Source organism: Salmo salar, chromosome 03, assembly GCF_965601325.2.
Source record: "Salmo salar chromosome 03, fSalSal1, whole genome shotgun sequence".
NCBI classification, from domain to species: Eukaryota; Metazoa; Chordata; class Actinopteri; order Salmoniformes; family Salmonidae; genus Salmo; species Salmo salar.
In genome coordinates, this window is record NC_138293.1 from 2,551,056 (window position 1) to 2,572,697 (window position 21,642).

Sequence of the window (21,642 nt, forward strand, 5' to 3'; positions counted from 1 at the left end):
GTAGGTCTATAGTTACCATGGGTAGGTCTATAGTTACCATGGGTAGGTATATAGTTACCATGGGTAGGCCTGTAGTTACCATGGGTAGGCCTATAGTTACCATGGGTAGGTCTGCAGTTACCATGGGTAGGTATATAGTTACCATGGGTAGGCCTGTAGTTACCATGGGTAGGTCTATAGTTACCATGGGTAGGTCTGCAGTTACCATGGGTAGGCATGTAGTTACCATGGGTAGGCCTGTAGTTACCATGGGTAGGTCTGCAGTTACCATGGGTAGGCCTGTAGTTACCATGGGTAGGTAAAAAGTTTCCATGGGTAGGTCTGTAGTTACCATGGGTAGGTCTATAGTTACCATGGGTAGGTCTATAGTTACCATGGGTAGGCCTATAGTTACCATGGGTAGGTCTATAGTTACCATGGGTAGGTATATAGTTACCATGGGTAGGTATATAGTTACCATGGGTAGGCCTGTAGTTACCATGGGTAGGTCTATAGTTACCATGGGTAGACCTGTAGTTACCATGGGTAGACCAATAGTTACCATGGGTAGGTGTATAGTTACCATGGGTAGGCCTGTAGTTACCATGGGTAGGCCTATAGTTACCATGGGTAGGCCTATAGTTACCATGGGTAGGTATATAGTTACCATGGGTAGGTCTTTAGTTACCATGGGTAGGCCTGTAGTTACCATGGGTAGGCTTATAGTTACCATGGGTAGGTATAAAGTTATTATGGGTAGGTCTATAGTAACCATGGGTAGGTATACAATTATAATGGGTAGGTATATAGTTATCATGGGTAGGTATATAGTTATTATGGGTAGGTCTATAGTTAACCATGGGTAAGTATATAGTTAACCATGGGTTAGAATGGTCCACCACCTAAAGGACATCCAGCCAACTTGACAACTGTGAGAAGCACTGGAGTCAACATGGGCCAGCATCCCTGTGGAACAATTTCGACACCTTGTAGAGTTCATGCCTCGTCGAATTGAGGCTGTTCTGAGGGGAAAATGGTGGTGCAAATCAATATTAGGAAGGTGTTCCTAATGTTTTGTAGACTCCGTGTAAACTGGGCAAAGACATATCAGCAAGTAAACAATGTGTACGTTTGAAGTGAAAGATACCTAGTCAGTTATTCGACTGAAATGTGTCTTCCACATTTAACCCAAGCCCTCTGAATCAGAGAGCCCCCCCCCCCCCCCGACACATAAACTACTGCAGCATAAATACTGGAGGCTGAGACAGGAGGGGTCGGTAGACACTGTGGCCCCATCCGATGATATCCCCCGGACAGGGACAAACAGGCCCTGTCAGAGGATTTGGAACTTGACGTTTAAGACTTATCCATCGACGACCACCAGAGGGCGCACTAGTACTAAACTACAATATTACTGGGGCGCGGTATAGTACCAAATACCAACTATACCGACTGTGCTTAAAAGGAAAGTTATTGCTCTTTTAGCATAAACTATACCGACTGTGTACCAACTATACCGACTGTGCTTAAAAGGAAAGTTAGTGTTATTTTATCCTATGTCAACGTTTCAGTCACGCACCTACCGTGCGCGTCTACACACACCCTCTAAAATAAGATTTCCACATTCCGTTTAAACTTGTCCTGCTGTGCATTAGCGGGGAGGCAGGGACAGGAGACACACCCATAGGGATAAGACCCAGGAGAGATCAGCGATGGGTGACTCTATAGTTACTAAATCACTTCGTTATTTAGGTTGACGTGATGACGAGGTCGCGGCTTCCGTCACCGCTGTAGGCTAAACGTTTTACAGCGGGATACACGCTGGCTGTGGCGGACCAGGTTGACAGTCGTGTTGAGAAGGCTATGTGCGTCTACTGAAGACGAGGCAACAGGTTGCAGCCATGGGCGTTAAAGGTAAGATAAATGATACATTCATTCAGGGTCGCTACAATATTATTAAAGTTTATTTTGCCATATGTGAAATGGGGAATAGGGGAAAAAAAGTTCATATTGTTGTTCATTTATGCTTTATTAGAATATAGTTTGTAATATTTATATTACTCAGTGATATAATTTAAAACCGGCTAAGTGTGCTGCATCTGTAAGTCGTTTTGTTTTGTTTTAGACATGTTTTTTAAAGTCAATTGTTAACTTGTTATTGCTGTAACTAGGTGTAACCATTTGGTTGATAAGCAGAGGGAATTACTTTTGTTGAACAGCTGATTAGTTTAATCTAACATTCAGTCAAGTCTTGTATTGAATTTCATCTGCCTTACATTTAAAAAGATGTACACAAAAAAAAAACACATCAAAAAGAGTCATGCAATAAGCTATACAGTCTGAAAAAATTGTATTTATCAGAAATAAGGGCCAAGCCATTATCTTTGAGGAAACTCAGCGAGAGAGAATGTAACAGCTCACATTGTTCCAGAATGAGATCACCTTAGTCCTTAGAATAAACCTCACCTCCTTTCCTCTCCTCCTTTCCTTTCCTCTCCTCCTTTCCTTTCCTCCTTTCCTATGCTCTCTTGACTACAGTAACACAGTACACACATAACAATGTCTCTCTGTAGGCCTACACACCCAAAGAGCTCTCTCTCTCTCTCTCTCTTTAGCCATTCTACACACACACACACACACACACACACACACACACACACACACACACACACACACACACACACACACACAGAGACACACACACACACACACACACACACACACACACACACACACACACACACACACACACACACACACACACACACACACACACACACACACACACACACACCCTAAGATAAGATCTCTCTCTACCTACTCCACACACACACACACACACACACCCATACAATGATCTATCACTCAGCACACACCGTAAGATACACTCTATATACAGCAGTATGTGGACATCCCTTCAAATTAGTGGATTTCTGGCACACAATGATTTTTTTTGTTTTTTTTGAGCACACAGCCATGCAATCTCCATAGACAAACATTGGCAGTAGAATGGCCCGTACTGAAGAGCACAGTGACTTTCAACGTTGCACCGTCACAGGATGAAACCTTTCCAACAAGTCAGTTCGTCAAACTGGGGGGTGCCGCTCTGCCCTGCTACTGTAAGTGCTGTTATTATGAAGTGGAAACAACTAAGAGCAACAACGGCTAAGCCGTGAAGTGGTAGGGCCACACAAGTTCACAGAACGGGACCGCTGAGTGATGAAGCGCGTAACGTGTAAAAATTGTCTGTCCTCGTTTGCAACACTCACTCACCGAGTTCCAAACTGCCTCTGGAAGCAACGTCAGCACAAGATCTGTTCGTCGGGAGCTTCATGAAATGGGTTTCCATGGCCGAGCAGCCGCACACAAGCCTAAGATCACCATGCGCAATGCCAAGCGTCGGCTGGAGTGGTGTAAAGCTCACCGCCATTGGACTCTGGGTTTGGTGGAGGAGGAATAATGGTCTGGGGCTGTTTTCATGGCCTCTTAGTTACAGTGAAGGGAAATCTTAAAGCTACAGCATACAATGTCATTCTAGACTATTCTGTGCTTCCAACTTTGTGGCAACAGTTTGGGTAAGGCCCTTTCCTGTTTCAGCATGACAATGCCCCCGTGCACAAAGCCAGGTCCATACAGAAATGGTTTGTCGAGATCAGTGTGGAAGAACTTGGCTGGCCTGCACAGAGCCCTGACCTCAACCCCATCGAACACCTTTGGGATGAATTGGAACGCCGACTGCGAGCCAGGCCTAATCGCCCAACATCAGCACTCGACCTCACTTGTGTTCTTGTGGCTGAATGGAAGCAAGTCCACTACAGCAATGTTCCAACATCTAGTGGAAAGCCTTCCCAGAAGAGTGGAGGCTGTTATAGCAGCAAAGGGGGGGAACAACTCCATATTAATACCCATGATTTTAGAATAAGATGTCGGACAAGCAAGTGTCCACATACTTTTGGTCATGTAGTGTATTTCACGAACACTTCCAAATACCGCCCCTGAGAATTCTCACTCTGCACCTGAAGAACTCTACTGTAGACCTACTCCAAGACGACACATTCCCCAGAAACTAACTGTTTAGATAATACCAAGTGTTGAAATAGACAAGCGGATAGGCCTGCTGCTGTTTGCCAAATGGCACCCTATTCCCTATATATAGTGAACTACTTCTGATCAAGGCCAATAGGGAATAGGACGGCATTTGGGACGTCGCCCTGTCGACGAGCTGTTTCATAGCAGGCTACATAGTGCATTAGTCATCCTCAACCTTTGACCTCAGTGAGAGACTTGAGTCCCAAATGGTACCCTCATCCCTATATAGTGCACTACTATAGCACCCTAATGCCTATATATAGTGCACTACTATAGCACCCTCATCCCTATATAGTGCACTATATTTGACCAGAAAAGTACATAGGAAATATGATGCCATTAGGGACACACGGCCCCACGACTGGGATTTCCAAACGCACAGCGAGACACCCTCGTCAGTCAATACGGCTGTTTGCCTGTTCTGTTCTGTGATAAAACCCCAGACTACATCTTTCCTGTTGTATAATCGTACAGCAGAACAGACTTTGAAATATTATCAATCACGCCAACCTTTAGACTCTGTTGCCATGGCTACCAGAGTCACTCATATTAACTAGTATCAGACCAGAGCATTAGACTACACATAGATGGGTTAACTAGAATCAGACCAGAGCATTAGACTACACATGGATGGGTTAACTAGTATCAGACCAGAGCATTAGACTAAACATAGATGGGTTAACTAGAATCAGACCAGAGCATTAGACTACACATGGATGGGTTAACTAGAATCAGACCAGAGCATTAGACTACACATGGATGGGTTAACTAGTATCAGACCAGAGCATTAGACTACACATGGATGGGTTAACTAGTATCAGACCAGAGCATTAGACTACACATAGATGGGTTAACTAGAATCAGACCAGAGCATTAGACTACACATGGATGGGTTAACTAGTATCAGACCAGAGCATTAGACTACACATAGATGGGTTAACTAGTATCAGACCAGAGCATTAGACTACACATGGATGGGTTAACTAGTATCAGACCAGAGCAATAGACTACACATGGATGGGTTAACTAGTATCAGACCAGAGCAATAGACTACACATGGATGGGTTAACTAGTGTCAGACCAGAGCATTAGACTACACATGGATGGGTTAACTAGTATCAGACCAGAGCATTAGACTAAACATAGATGGGTTAACTAGAATCAGACCAGAGCATTAGACTACACATGGATGGGTTAACTAGTATCAGACCAGAGCATTAGACTACACATAGATGGGTTAACTAGTATCAGACCAGAGCATTAGACTACACATGGATGGGTTAACTAGTATCAGACCAGAGCAATAGACTACACATGGATGGGTTAACTAGAATCAGACCAGAGCATTAGACTACACATGGATGGGTTAACTAGTGTCAGACCAGAGCATTAGACTACACATGGATGGGTTAACTAGTATCAGACCAGAGCAATAGACTACACATGGATGGGTTAACTAGTGTCAGACCAGAGCATTAGACTACACATGGATGGGTTAACTAGTATCAGACCAGAGCATTAGACTACACATGGATGGGTTAACTAGTATCAGACCAGAGCATTAGACTACACATGGATGGGTTAACTAGTATCAGACCAGAGCATTAGACTACACATGGATGGGTTAACTAGTATCAGACCAGAGTATTAGACTACACATGGATGGGTTAACTAGTATCAGACCAGAGCATTAGACTACACATGGATGGGTTAACTAGTATCAGACCAGAGCATTAGACTACACATGGATGGGTTAACTAGTATCAGACCAGAGCATTAGACTACACATGGATGGGTTAACTAGTATCAGACCAGAGCATTAGACTAAACATAGATGGGTTAACTAGAATCAGACCAGAGCATTAGACTACACATGGATGGGTTAACTAGTATCAGACCAGAGCATTAGACTACACATAGATGGGTTAACTAGTATCAGACCAGAGCATTAGACTACACATGGATGGGTTAACTAGTATCAGACCAGAGCAATAGACTACACATGGATGGGTTAACTAGTGTCAGACCAGAGCATTAGACTACACATGGATGGGTTAACTAGTATCAGACCAGAGCATTAGACTACACATGGATGGGTTAACTAGTAGGTCTATCATGGATCTTAACGTGGACTGTTGAACCAAACTGTTAGCACACGTTTCAATCACTTCAACAAACAAATGTCATGTAATTCTTGTTGGATTAGATTAAGTGACTGGTGAAGTGATCGTTGCTGTGCGATATGGATTCTGAAGGTGCGCTGTTAAACAGCTACAGTATATAACCTCTAATCACAGCGTTAGCATACAATGTAGCACTTTTACTTCCAAAAGGCAGAGGGGATTTTATTTTAACCAAGGAATCCCTAGATTCAGTACAGTGTCCCTACTGAATCAAGTGATTGGGGGGGACCACAACCCAACCTCTCCGTATGTTTACTTGATCCGATCATTTCAATCAATGATGAGGTGAATAAATGACCAGCCTATCTGTTGTCTAGACTGTTGGATAGCCTTCAGAGCCTCGTAGAAGATAGCCTGATTGATCTATGCGTATCAATGAATGTGTGTGTGTGTGTGTGTGTGTGTTAAATACATCAAAATAAAGTCTCCTTCAGTCAGAATAGTTCTGTTTATAATACTGCAACAGTAAACAGTCTCTTTCCGTTGTAATAGATTGTAGCAGAACTTTTGAGGCCTATTTTTCTAGTCCTGAGTTTCAACAAAGCCTTTCCATAAAGCTGTGAAGGATGCAAATGATACTGAGTATAAATAACAAGAGGTCGATGTGAATCCCAAATACCACCCTATTCTCAATGTAGTGCACTCTGGGCTTTTGGTCAACGGTAGTGCACTATATAGGGAATAGGGTGGCGTTTGAGGCTAGAGAAAACAGTGACAGTCGCAATCCACAGTCTCTATGGGATACTATCTTTGATAGAGACAGTGTTGGATAATGCTTCACTCTTTTTGTAAACAAATCAACTTCCTCCCTCAAACTCGCCTGTGTTTTTACTAAGAAAATACCCAGATACATGTCTTCCTGTTGGTAAATAACTATGGATGAAGTTTCATCTGGATGTAGTGTGACCAGCAGGCAAAGATTGGATACTATAGTCTATTGGAGCACATGGTTAAACTATGGTCTGCTCTGAATGCAAGGTTTTATTCTAGCCAAGCTGTAACACACCTGATTTTAGAAAACATTCATAGCGTGTTAACTAGTAACCAGCTGTCAGAGCAGCTCACAGATCACTGCACCTGTACATAGCCCATCTATAATTTAGCCCAAACAACTACCTCTTCCCTTACTGTATTTATTTATTTTGCTCCTTTGCACTCCATTATTTCTATTTCTACTTTGCACTTTCTTCCACTGCAAATCTACTATTCCAGTGTTTTACTTGCTATATTGTATTTACTTTGCCACCATGGCCTATTTTTTGCCTTTACCTCCCTTATCTCACCTTATTTGCTCACATTGTATATAGACTTATTTTTCTACTGTATTATTTGACTGTATGTTTGTTTTTACGCCATGTGTAACTCTGTGTTGTTGTATGTTGTCGAAACTGCTTTGCTTTATCTTGGCCAGGTCGCAGTTGTAAATGAGAACTTGTTCTCAACTTGCCTACCTGGTTAAATAAAGGACTTGTTCTCAACTTGCCTACCTGGTTAAATAAAGGTGAAATAAAAATAAAATACAAAAATGTAACCTGTGTAGTGCATCAAATGTAGTCATACATTTCGAGTTTACATCAGACTATCAAATGTCTGAGTTAAAACAAAGTGACTTTAACACGGTGAAGACCTCTGTACAGGGTTTATATGATAACAGTTAAACCATCCCTCCTCCTAAATTAACAAGAAATAGTTCTCATAACTCAGGACCCACCTCTCACATGCCCAGGGTCCACTCTGGGTCCCGACCCATAGTTTAAGAAACCCTGTTATAGTTATAGAAACCCTGTTATAGTTATTTAAACCCTGTTATAGTTATAGAAACCCTGTTATAGAAACCCTGTTATAGAAACCCTGTTATAGTTATAGAAACCCTGTTATAGAAACCCTGTTATAGTTATAGAAACCCTGTTATAGAAACCCTGTTATAGAAACCCTGTTATAGAAACCCTGTTATAGTTATAGAAACCCTGTTATAGAAACCCTGTTATAGAAACCCTGTTATAGAAATCCTGTTATAGAAACCCTGTTATAGAAACCCTGTTATAGTTATAGAAACCCTGTTATAGAAACCCTGTTATAGAAACCCTGTTATAGAAACCCTGTTATAGAAACCCTGTTATAGTTATAGAAACCCTGTTATAGTTATAGAAACCCTGTTATAGTTATAGAAACCCTGATATAGAAACCCTGTTATAGAAACCCTGTTATAGTTATAGAAACCCTGTTATAGTTATAGAAACCCTGTTATAGAAACCCTGTTATAGAAACCCTGTTATAGTTATAGAAACCCTGTTATAGTTATAGAAACCCTGTTATAGAAACCCTGTTATAGTTATAGAAACCCTGTTATAGAAACCCTGTTATAATTATAGAAACCCTGTTATAGAAACCCTGTTATAGTTATAGAAACCCTGTTATAGAAACCCTGTTATAGAAACCCTGTTATAGAAACCCTGTTATAGTTATAGAAACCCTGTTATAGAAACCCTGTTATAGTTATAGAAACCCTGTTATAGAAACCCTGTTATAGTTATAGAAACCCTGTTATAGTTATAGAAACCCTGTTATAGTTATAGAAACCCTGTTATAGAAACCCTGTTATAGAAATCCTGTTATAGAAACCCTGTTATAGTTATAGAAACCCTGTTATAGAAACCCTGTTATAGAAACCCTGTTATAGTTATAGAAACCCTGTTATAGAAACCCTGTTATAGTTATAGAAACCCTGTTATAGAAACCCTGTTATAGTTATAGAAACCCTGTTATAGAAACCCTGTTATAGTTATAGAAACCCTGTTATAGAAACCCTGTTATAGTTATAGAAACCCTGTTATAGAAACCCTGTTATAGAAACCCTGTTATAGAAACCCTGTTATAGTTATAGAAACCCTGTTATAGAAACCCTGTTATAGAAATCCTGTTATAGAAACCCTGTTATAGTTATAGAAACCCTGTTATAGAAACCCTGTTATAGAAACCCTGTTATAGTTATAGAAACCCTGTTATAGAAACCCTGATATAGTTATAGAAACCCTGTTATAGAAACCCTGTTATAGTTATAGAAACCCTGTTATAGAAACCCTGTTATAGAAACCCTGTTATAGTTATAGAAACCCTGTTATAGAAACCCTGTTATAGTTATAGAAACCCTGTTATAGAAACCCTGTTATAGAAACCCTGTTATAGTTATAGAAACCCTGTTATAGTTATAGAAACCCTGTTATAGAAACCCTGTTATAGTTATAGAAACCCTGTTATAGAAACCCTGTTATAGTTATAGAAACCCTGTTATAGAAACCCTGTTATAGTTATAGAAACCCTGTTATAGAAACCCTGTTATAGTTATAGAAACCCTGTTATAGAAACCCTGTTATAGTTATAGAAACCCTGTTATAGAAACCCTGTTATAGAAACCCTGTTATAGTTATAGAAACCCTGTTATAGTTATAGAAACCCTGTTATAGAAACCCTGTTATAGTTATAGAAACCCTGTTATAGAAACCCTGTTATAGTTATAGAAACCCTGTTATAGAAACCCTGTTATAGAAACCCTGTTATAGTTATAGAAACCCTGTTATAGAAACCCTGTTATAGTTATAGAAACCCTGTTATAGAAACCCTGTTATATAAACCCTGTTATAGTTATAGAAACCCTGTTATAGTTATTTAAACCCTGTTATAGTTATAGAAATCCTGTTATAGAAACCCTGTTATAGAAACCCTGTTATAGTTATAGAAACCCTGTTATAGTTATAGAAACCCTGTTATAGTTATTTAAACCCTGTTATAGTTATAGAAACCCTGTTATAGAAACCCTGTTATAGAAATCCTGTTATAGAAACCCTGTTATAGTTATAGAAACCCTGTTATAGAAACCCTGTTATAGAAACCCTGTTATAGTTATAGAAACCCTGTTATAGAAACCCTGTTATAGTTATAGAAACCCTATTATAGAAACCCTGTTATAGTTATAGAAACCCTGTTATAGAAACCCTGTTATAGTTATAGAAACCCTGTTATAGAAACCCTGTTATAGAAACCCTGTTATAGTTATAGAAACCCTGTTATAGAAACCCTGTTATAGTTATAGAAACCCTGTTATAGAAACCCTGTTATAGTTATAGAAACCCTGTTATAGAAACCTGTTATAGTTATAGAAACCCTGTTATAGAAACCCTGTTATATAAACCCTGTTATAGTTATAGAAACCCTGTTATATAAACCCTGTTATAGTTATAGAAACCCTGTTATAGTTATTTAAACCCTGTTATAGTTATAGAAATCCTGTTATAGAAACCCTGTTATAGTTATAGAAACCCTGTTATAGAAACCCTGTTATAGAAACCCTGTTATATAAACCCTGTTATAGTTATAGAAACCCTGTTATAGAAACCCTGTTATAGTTATAGAAACCCTGTTATAGTTATAGAAACCCTGTTATAGTTATAGAAACCCTGTTATAGAAACCCTGTTATAGAAACCCTGTTATAGTTATAGAAACCCTGTTATAGAAACCCTGTTATAGTTATAGAAACCCTGTTATAGTTATAGAAACCCTGTTATAGTTATTTAAACCCTGTTATAGTTATAGAAACCCTGTTATAGAAACCCTGTTATAGTTATAGAAACCCTGTTATAGAAACCCTGTTATAGAAACCCTGTTATAGAAACCCTGTTATAGTTATAGAAACCCTGTTATAGAAACCCTGTTATAGAAATCCTGTTATAGAAACCCTGTTATAGTTATAGAAACCCTGTTATAGAAACCCTGTTATAGTTATAGAAACCCTGTTATAGAAACCCTGTTATAGTTATAGAAACCCTGTTATAGAAACCCTGTTATAGTTATAGAAACCCTGTTATAGTTATAGAAACCCTGTTATAGAAACCCTGTTATAGAAACCCTGTTATAGAAACCCTGTTATAGTTATAGAAACCCTGTTATAGAAACCCTGTTATAGTTATAGAAACCCTGTTATAGAAACCCTGTTATAGTTATAGAAACCCTGTTATAGAAACCCTGATATAGTTATAGAAACCCTGTTATAGAAACCCTGTTATAGTTATAGAAACCCTGTTATAGAAACCCTGTTATAGAAACCCTGTTATAGTTATAGAAACCCTGTTATAGAAACCCTGTTATAGTTATAGAAACCCTGTTATAGTTATAGAAACCCTGTTATAGAAACCCTGTTATAGAAACCCTGTTATAGAAACCCTGTTATAGTTATAGAAACCCTGTTATAGAAACCCTGTTATAGTTATAGAAACCCTGTTATAGAAACCCTGTTATAGTTATAGAAACCCTGTTATAGAAACCCTGTTATAGTTATAGAAACCCTGTTATAGTTATAGAAACCCTGTTATAGAAACCCTGTTATAGTTATAGAAACCCTGTTATAGAAACCCTGTTATAGAAACCCTGTTATAGAAACCCTGTTATAGTTATAGAAACCCTGTTATAGAAACCCTGTTATAGAAACCCTGTTATAGAAACCCTGTTATAGAAACCCTGTTATAGTTATAGAAACCCTGTTATAGAAACCCTGTTATAGTTATAGAAACCCTGTTATAGAAACCCTGTTATAGAAACCCTGTTATAGTTATAGAAACCCTGTTATAGAAACCCTGTTATAGAAACCCTGTTATAGTTATAGAAACCCTGTTATAGAAACCCTGTTATAGAAACCCTGTTATAGTTATAGAAACCCTGTTATAGAAACCCTGTTATAGTTATAGAAACCCTGTTATAGAAACCCTGTTATAGTTATAGAAACCCTGTTATAGTTATAGAAACCCTGTTATAGAAACCCTGTTATAGTTATAGAAACCCTGTTATAGTTATAGAAACCCTGTTATAGTTATAGAAACCCTGTTATAGTTATAGAAACCCTGTTATAGTTATTTAAACCCTGTTATAGTTATTTAAACCCTGTTATAGTTATTTAAACCCTGTTATAGTTATAGAAATCCTGTTATAGAAACCCTGTTATAGTTATAGAAACCCTGTTATAGAAACCCTGTTATAGTTATAGAAACCCTGTTATAGTTATAGAAACCCTGTTATAGAAACCCTGTTATAGAAACCCTGTTATAGTTATAGAAACCCTGTTATAGAAACCCTGTTATAGAAACCCTGTTATAGAAACCCTGTTATAGTTATAGAAACCCTGTTATAGTTATAGAAACCCTGTTATAGTTATAGAAACCCTGTTATAGTTATAGAAACCCTGTTATAGAAACCCTGTTATAGTTATAGAAACCCTGTTATAGAAACCCTGTTATAGTTATAGAAACCCTGTTATAGAAACCCTGTTATAGAAACCCTGTTATAGTTATAGAAACCCTGTTATAGAAACCCTGTTATAGAAACCCTGTTATAGTTATAGAAACCCTGTTATAGTTATAGAAACCCTGTTATAGTTATAGAAACCCTGTTATAGTTATAGAAACCCTGTTATAGAAACCCTGTTATAGAAACCCTGTTATAGTTATAGAAACCCTGTTATAGAAACCCTGTTATAGTTATAGAAACCCTGTTATAGAAACCCTGTTATAGTTATAGAAACCCTGTTATAGTTATAGAAACCCTGTTATAGAAACCCTGTTATAGTTATAGAAAGCCATTCTTATTATACAGGTAGTGTACAGCCTTATTACTGCTAGTTACAGCCTCACAGGTGACAGACAGGTGTTTTCTCTTTACAGCTCAATGGAATCAAATACATCCAGGGTTATAGAGCAAGGGTGGGCAATCTTCCACTCTGTTCAGTCTCTCTTTTAGAGAGTCAGTCAGTCAGTCTGCTGGGTTGTTGGGGAGTTCCTGTCTTCTATTCCTGTTCTATTGTTGTTGAGGAAGTGTGACATCATATCCACACAAATATACAGGGTTTCTCTCTCTCTCGTTCTGCCAGCCACACAGATACAGGGTTTCTCGCTCTCTCGTTCCGCCAGCCACACAGATACAGGGTTTCTCTCTCTCTCGTTCTGCCAGCCACATAAATATACAGGCTTTCTCTCTCTCTCGTTCTGCCAGCCACATAAATATACAGGCTTTCTCTCTCTCTCGTTCTGCCAGCCACATAAATATACAGGCTTTCTCTCTCTCTGTATTTCTGCCAGCCACACAGATACAGGCTTTCTCTTTCTGCCAGCCACACAAATATACAGGCTTTCTCTCCCTCTTTTCCTGCCTGTTTAAAATGAGTTTTTTAGAGTTAGTTGGGAGAGAAAGTTGTTTAACTATAAAGAAGCTTTTGTTGATCACCTTTAATTTAAAAAAAATCCAAAATCCCCTTCACAAGTCAGACGGAGAAGACAGTCAGGATTTCGGATCTGTTGACCATTACAGTTGACCATTACAGAGTTGACCATTACAGAGTTGACCATTACAGTTGACCATTACAGTTGACCATTACAGAGTTGACCATTACAGTTGACCATTACAGTTGACCATTACAGTTGACCATTACAGTTGACCATTACAGAGTTGACCATTACAGTTGACCATTACAGTTGACCATTACAGTTGACCATTACAGAGTTGACCATTACAGAGTTGACCATTACAGAGTTGACCATTACAGTTGACCATTACAGAGTTGACCATTACAGTTGACCATTACAGTTGACCATTACAGTTGACCATTACAGAGTTGACCATTACAGAGTTGACCATTACAGAGTTGACCATTACAGTTGACCATTACAGAGTTGACCATTACAGTTGACCATTACAGAGTTGACCATTACAGTTGACCATTACAGAGTTGACCATTACAGTTGACCATTACAGTTGACCATTACAGAGTTGACCATTACAGAGTTGACCATTACAGTTGACCATTACAGTTGACCATTACAGAGTTGACCATTACAGTTGACCATTACAGTTGACCATTACAGAGTTGACCATTACAGAGTTGACCATTACAGAGTTGACCATTACAGAGTTGACCATTACAGTTGACCATTACAGAGTTGACCATTACAGAGTTGACCATTACAGTTGACCATTACAGTTGACCATTACAGAGTTGACCATTACAGAGTTGACCATTACAGTTGACCATTACAGTTGACCATTACAGAGTTGACCATTACAGTTGACCATTACAGTTGACCATTACAGTTGACCATTACAGAGTTGACCATTACAGTTGACCATTACAGTTGACCATTACAGTTGACCATTACAGAGTTGACCATTACAGAGTTGACCATTACAGAGTTGACCATTACAGAGTTGACCATTACAGAGTTGACCATTACAGTTGACCATTACAGTTGACCATTACAGAGTTGACCATTACAGTTGACCATTACAGTTGACCATTACAGTTGACCATTACAGTTGACCATTACAGAGTTGACCATTACAGTTGACCATTACAGTTGACCATTACAGTTGACCATTACAGTTGACCATTACAGTTGACCATTACAGAGTTGACCATTACAGTTGACCATTACAGAGTTGACCATTACAGTTGACCATTACAGAGTTGACCATTACAGTTGACCATTACAGTTGACCATTACAGAGTTGACCATTACAGTTGACCATTACAGTTGACCATTACAGTTGACCATTACAGTTGACCATTACAGAGTTGACCATTACAGTTGACCATTACAGAGTTGACCATTACAGTTGACCATTACAGTTGACCATTACAGAGTTGGTTCAGTTGACAGACAGACAGACTCAACACAACAACAATATAGTACAGACAACAGACACGATACAGTAGACAGGCGTGAGAGGTGGACGTCTGATCTCCCAGCGTTCCGCGTCGCCAGGCCGACGGCCTCTCCGACTTGTCAACAACCAGCCAGGAGCCTCAGAAGGGTTGCTACAGGGGTTGCTGGGTAACGGATTCCTGGTTACATCTCTGTGGAACAACAAATAGCATGTCCCTCTGGGAGGGAGAGAGGCCCAGGACAGCAACACAATTAGACCCAACCAAATCATGAGGAAATTAAAAGATAATTACTTGACACATTGGAAAAAATTTACAAAGAAACTGAGGAAACTAGAATACTATTTGTCCCTAAACAGAGAGTACACAGTGGCAGAATACCTGACCACTGTGACTGACCCAAACTTAAGGAAAGCTTTGACTATGTACAGACTCAGTGAGCATAGCCTTGCTATTGAGAAAGGCCGCCGTAGGCAGACCTGGCTCTCAAGAGAAGACAGGCTATGTGCAACACTGCCCACAAAATGAGGTGGAAACTGAGCTGCACTTCCTAACCTCCTGCCAAATGTATGACCATATTAGATAGACATATTTCCCTCAGATTACACAGATACACAAAGAATTTGAAAACAAATCCAATTTTGATAAACTCCCATATCTACTGGGTGAAATACCACAGTGTTCCATCACAGCAGCAAGATGTGTGACCTGTTGCCCCAAGAAAAGGGCAACCAGTGAAGAACAAACACCATTGTAAATACAACCCATATTTATGTTGATTTATTTTCCCTTTTCTACTTTAACAATTTGCACATCATTACAACACTGTATATAGACATAATATGACATTTGAAATGTCTTTATTCTTTTGGAACTTCTGTGAGTGTAATGTTTAGTGTTAATTTTTATTATTTATTTCATTTGTGTTTATTATCTACTTCACTTGCTTTGGCAATGTGAACATGTTTCCCATGCCAATAAAGCTCTTAAATTAAAATTGAATTGAGAGAGAGAGAGAGAGAGAGAGAGAGAGAGAGAGAGAGAGAGAGAGAGAGAGAGAGAGAGAGAGAGAGAGAGGGAACTGCACGGGCCAACTTTGTAATTACAATCATGACACGTCTGTCTGTCTCTCTCTCTCTCTCCTCTCATCTCTCATCTCTCATCTCTCACTCTCTCTCTCTCTCTCTCTCTCTCTCTCTCTCTCTCTCTCTCTCTCTCTCTCTCTCTCTCTCTCTCTCTCTCTCTCTCTCTCCAGAGATGTTCTCTCAGTGGGCTCTGCTGTTGCTGTGTACTCTCCCTGTGATGACCATCCACTCAGAGGGATGTCAGTGTCCAGGAGCCACCATTTTGGCCCAGTTTCCCTCTGTCCTACCCGCTGAGACCTGCTGTCTGAACTACTCCGGCTCCACGTTCGGCCATGTTCGCTGGGCCATGCTCACCAACAGGACCAGACTACAGCTCCTGGACCTGTCTCACTGTACCATCACTCAGATAGACCTGGAGGATACAGAGACCACACTCTCTCCTCTCCAAGAGGTCTATCTGGGTCACAACAGACTGACCTCCATCCCAGGGGACTTCCTGTCAGATCTACCCAGCCTGAAGGTGCTGGAGCTGGGCATGAACCAGCTGAGGGAGCTACCTGAGGATTTCCTCCGGGGATCTGACGGTCTTCAGGAGCTAGATCTCAGGGGCAACCTCCTCCGTTCTCTCCCCGCCTCTGTGTTGTCTCTGCGGGGTCTGGAGAGGCTGGAACTGGTAGACAACCCCTGGGACTGCTCTTGCTCCCTGGTAGAGGAGCTGGACAACAACAACAACAACACCATCCTGCAGAGCATCGTGGGTAACATCACCTGCGCATCTCCTCGGAGCTTGGCTGGGCGGCTCGTGTGGTCGGTGGCGCCTGGTGACGTGTGCCGCCCACTGGGGCTCACGGCGCTTTTCATCCTCCTGCCCCTCCTCATCCTCCTCGGTCTAGTCCTCTGCTGGTGCTGTGGGAGGAAGAGAAAGACGAAGGAGAAGCCGGCCTTCGGCTCCTCCAAGAAGAAGGCCTCCCACTCTCATTCACCCAACGGTCACCACCACCACCACCACCACCACCACCGATCCAAGCCCCCAGCAGGCGGAGGAGGGAGTAACTTCCCCACGGCGGGGGACAGTGACAGGAAGGAGATGTTGAAGGACCAGCTCTTCCTACGACCCTCCTCCACCCTTCTTGGCTCCACCAGGGACATTTATGAGGAGGTGGAGATTAAAGTAGAATCTATAGAGTCCCTCCCTCACTCCCTCCCCAACTCCCCTCCTTCTCCTGGATCCTCCTCCCAGACAGAGGGCCCCGAGCTGGGTCTGGGCGGACAAGCAGAGTTGGATGCAGTGAGTGTGACGGAGATGATGAAGGATTCAGCAGACAGGGAGAAGGCTTATATGACCCAGTCCACTGAATACTACAGTCTGGTGCCAGGGATGGACCTGGACGACTCAGATCACGCCCCGGACTACGCCTCGGATCAGGCCTCGGATCAGGCAGAGTACGAGAGTGTTGACCTGTCGTGACAACGGACATAAGTTCGCTAGAAGGAGTGTGTCTCTCTCATGACTGGCTGGTGTGTGTGTGTGTGTGTGTGTGTGTGTGTGTGTGTGTGTGCGTGCGTGCGTGCGTGCGTGCGTGCGTGCGTGCGTGCGTGCGTGCGTGCGTGCGTGCGTGTGAAACAGAGTGTTCCACAGAGATGTGGTCGGAACACTGAATTTGTCGATCACAATCATATGACAGGAAGTGAGGTCACCTTGAGATCTCCAGGATGGGACTGCCATGACATCACCCTGAACACCACCACCACCACCACCACCACCACCACACTCAGACTTACTGTATTGTGTTCTATACAACATGGGATGCCACAAAGGACACTGTTGGAAGATACCTACCATATGCAACACCTTATCCTGATGAATGTGACATAGACATCGACTGACAATTAAAATGACTGTTGCAAGATAATCAACAACAACGACGTAATGTATAAGAAGGATCTACTGTCTAAGTGTGTCTGGGAAAGATTAAAAAAATGTTTTACGTTGTTCTTACACTGTTACAATGTCAGAAAGTTAAACAAACTGTAGGTGACCACTTCTTGGCTAAAAGCACAGATTTAGTTTTCTTCATTTCTGTATGTTCAGATTGTCAAACATCGTATCTGTCCATTTTTGTACTTTGTCTGAATTGCATATTTGTTATTTGAGATAAATAAATAAAAAAAAAGTTATTTTTATGTTTCTTTCTCATTGCTGTCTCTTGAGGTTGTTCAAGGTGGTAAGACTGAAGACTCATTTGAGCTAGCTAAATATTCACAGTAAAAGATACATAGAGGACTCGTCATAGGATTTAAATCATTTTAGCATGGACATGGAGGGCTTCCACCATTTTAAAGTAGTCAACTGGATGGGGAATTCCTATGAGTTGGGAGCAATCAATGCCAATGAAGAAGAAGAAGAAGAAGAAGAAAATGAACTACTTCAAAATGGAGATGGCCTCAATGACACTTCCCATTCTGTCACAGACGCCGTAATGGCACAGATGTAAAGATGAGTTCTCTGTCTATCTCTATGGGTCACCATAGGTACTACATGTACATCAAGGCTATAGAGTGGTGAGGAGAAGTTACCATGTCCGGGGTGCGACTTCCCCATTCATTTTCTCTATTCACTCAAACATCGTTTTAAGCTTTATGTTTTTTTTTTTTTTTTTACTATTGACAGTTACAGCTGATTCCAGGATTGTATATCGATTCGATGTCCATAAATATTAGTCATCTGATTTATTCATTTCAGTCTCTGAATTAAATCAATTAAATCAAATCTGTTCACCACCATCTCCTGATATCAGGATGATTTAAAACATTTTAAAAAATGACAAATCTGTCTTCCTGAATTAGCCTAGTGTGTATGGGCAGCTATATCCTGTCCCAGTCTTGTTTTCCCTTGCTAAACTAACTGGCTAGCTGAACTATGTTAGTTTTCGTACCTCATTGCCAAATTTAATAAATACTACACTTTTGCCAAGACATCCAGATATGTACACAGTCTAGTACCTTTAAAGACATGCTTCGGTACTTTGGCGACTAAGAAAGTATTTTTTCAACCTCCTGCTTTGGGCTGGATGTGTCAATGTGTAGTTCTATGCAAAATCTATGAGCAGAATTACTGTCTTCAATTAGCCACCCAGTTTTGAAACCGACTGTTTTCTCTGTACCGGCGCCATTTTACCTACATTTCCCCCCACGTGGCCCAGCCTCCTAACAATTTGAGTTCTAGTCAATGAGCTTCAGCCCCTCGCATTTGAGCGACAGCCAGCAAGAGGCCTGCCCAGCGTTATCCAATGACGTTGCTGGGCGGGTCCAACGGCTCAGTGGACACAACAGAGAGAGAGAGAGCGCAATGACGTGGTGCACATATCTGCACATATGTGACGGAGTACACAATAATCGGGGACCATTTTTGGCTCGTGAGTTCTACTTTCAGAACTACTGGCTAAAAAGTATACAAAATACTGGAGTATCTCTTTAATCAATCAATCAATCAATCAATCAATCAATCAAATGTATTTATAAAGCCCTTCTTACATCAGCTGATGTCACAAAGTTCTGTACAGAAACCCAGCCTAAAACCCCAAACAGCAAGCAATGCAGATGTAGAAGCACGGTGGCTAGGAAAAACTCCCTAGAAAGGCCAAAAACCTAGGAAGAAATCTAGAGAGGAACCAGGCTATGAGGGGTGGCCAGTCCTCTTCTGGCTGTGCCGGGTGGAGATTATAACAGAACGTGGCCAAGATGTTCAAATGTTCATAGATGACCAGCAGGGTCAAATAATAATAATCACAGTGGTTGTCGAGGTTGTCGAGGGTGCAACAGGTCAGCACCTCAGGAGTAAATGTCAGTTGGCTTTTCATAGCCGATCTTTGAGAGTATCTCTACCGCTCCTGCTGTCTCTAGAGAGTTGAAAACAGCAGGTCTGGGACAAGGTAGCACGTCCGGTGAACAGGTCAGGGTTCCATAGCCGCAAGCAGAACAGTTGAAACTGGAGCAGCAGCACGGCCAGGTGGACTGGGGACAGCAAGGAGTCATCAGGACAGGTAGTCCTGAGGCATGGTCCTAGGGCTCAGGTCCTCCGAGAGAGAGAGAGAGAGAGAGAAAGAAAGAGAGAAAGAGAGAATTAGAGAGAGCATACTTAAATTCACACAGGACACCGGATTAGACAGGAGAAATACTCCAGATATAACAGACTGACCCTAGTCCTCCGACACATAAACTACTGCAGCATAAATATTTAACCTTTTTTAAACTAACATATTTGTTTATTAAATTGGACTTTATTAATGTAATGAGTAATCCAGGAATTTCACAACTTAATTGACACGAGAAACCCTTCCCTTGGCCTCTCAGCCTCTCTCTGTCCCAACAGCGACCCAGGACCCAGGCCAGACCTTTCTCAGTCAGCTACCTGAAATCCCTCCTCACCTGAAGTCTTTCCTCACCAGCCAGTTAGCCAGAGAACCATGGAACCAGAGAGCCAGAGAGTCAGAGAACCATGGAACCAGAGAACCAGAGAGCCAGAGAGTCAGAGAACCATGGAACCAGAGAGTCAGAGAACCAGAGAGTCAGAGATCCATGGAACCAGAGAGTCAGAGAACCAGAGAGTCAGAGAACCAGAGAGTCAGAGAACCATGGAAACAGAGAGTCAGAGAACCAGAGAGTCAGAGAACCATGGAACCAGAGAGTCAGAGAACCAGAGAGTCAGAGAACCAGAGAGTCAGAGAACCATGGAAACAGAGAGTCAGAGAACCAGAGAGTCAGAGAACCATGGAACCAGAGAGTCAGAGAACCAGAGAGTCAGAGAACCAGAGAGTCAGAGAACCATGGAAACAGAGAGTCAGAGAACCAGAGAGTCAGAGAACCAGAGAGTCAGAGAACCATGGAAACAGAGAGTCAGAGAACCAGAGAGTCAGAGAACCAGAGAGTCAGAGAACCAGAGAGTCAGAGAACCAGAGAGTCAGAGAACCATGGAAACAGAGAGTCAGAGAACCAGAGAGTCAGAGAACCAGAGAGTCAGAGAACCAGAGAGTCAGAGAACCAGAGAGTCAGAGAACCGTGGAAACAGAGAGTCAGAGAACCAGAGAGTCAGAGAACCAGAGAGTCAGAGAACCAGAGAGTCAGAGAACCATGGAACCAGAGAGTCAGAGAACCAGAGAGTCAGAGAACCATGGAAACAGAGAGTCAGAGAACCATGGTACCAGGCTCTGATTTCACCCATCGTGGGAGGTAGTAATTATAGCATTGGGTTACCAGGTACTCAGACAATCACCCAGGGCTGGAGTAGACCTCTGTCCATCCAGTTCTCAGAGAGGTCTGAAACACAGAATTAGAATGACTGGAATTATAACCATAGAATTAATAATATCATTAGAACGGATATTACCCGTTCCATGGTGGGTGGACCAGCAACTACATTGAGTGAGCCAGCTACATTGCTCTGCTCTGATTCTGAGGCCCTTTCTGCAGTCTTCTTCACCGGGCAAGTGATCAGGCTAAAGGGGAGAGGGATCTACAGTGAGGGGGAAAAAGTATTTGATCCCCTGCTGATTTTGTACGTTTGCCCACTGACAAAGAAATGCGCAGTCTATAATTTTAATGGTA

At 41.3% G+C, this 21,642-nt stretch overlaps 1 protein-coding gene across 1 annotated transcript; it reads left to right on the forward strand.

The window, feature by feature from the left end:
- The first annotated feature begins 1,499 nt into the window (after positions 1-1,499).
- LOC106596230 (uncharacterized) lies at positions 1,500-18,222 on the forward strand. Its single transcript, XM_014187542.3, has 2 exons — positions 1,500-1,893; positions 16,209-18,222. Exons 1-2 carry the CDS (start codon positions 1,881-1,883, stop codon positions 17,504-17,506), a joined length of 1,311 nt encoding a protein of 436 aa, XP_014043017.2. The 5' UTR covers positions 1,500-1,880; the 3' UTR covers positions 17,507-18,222.
- The last annotated feature ends 3,420 nt before the right edge of the window (positions 18,223-21,642 follow it).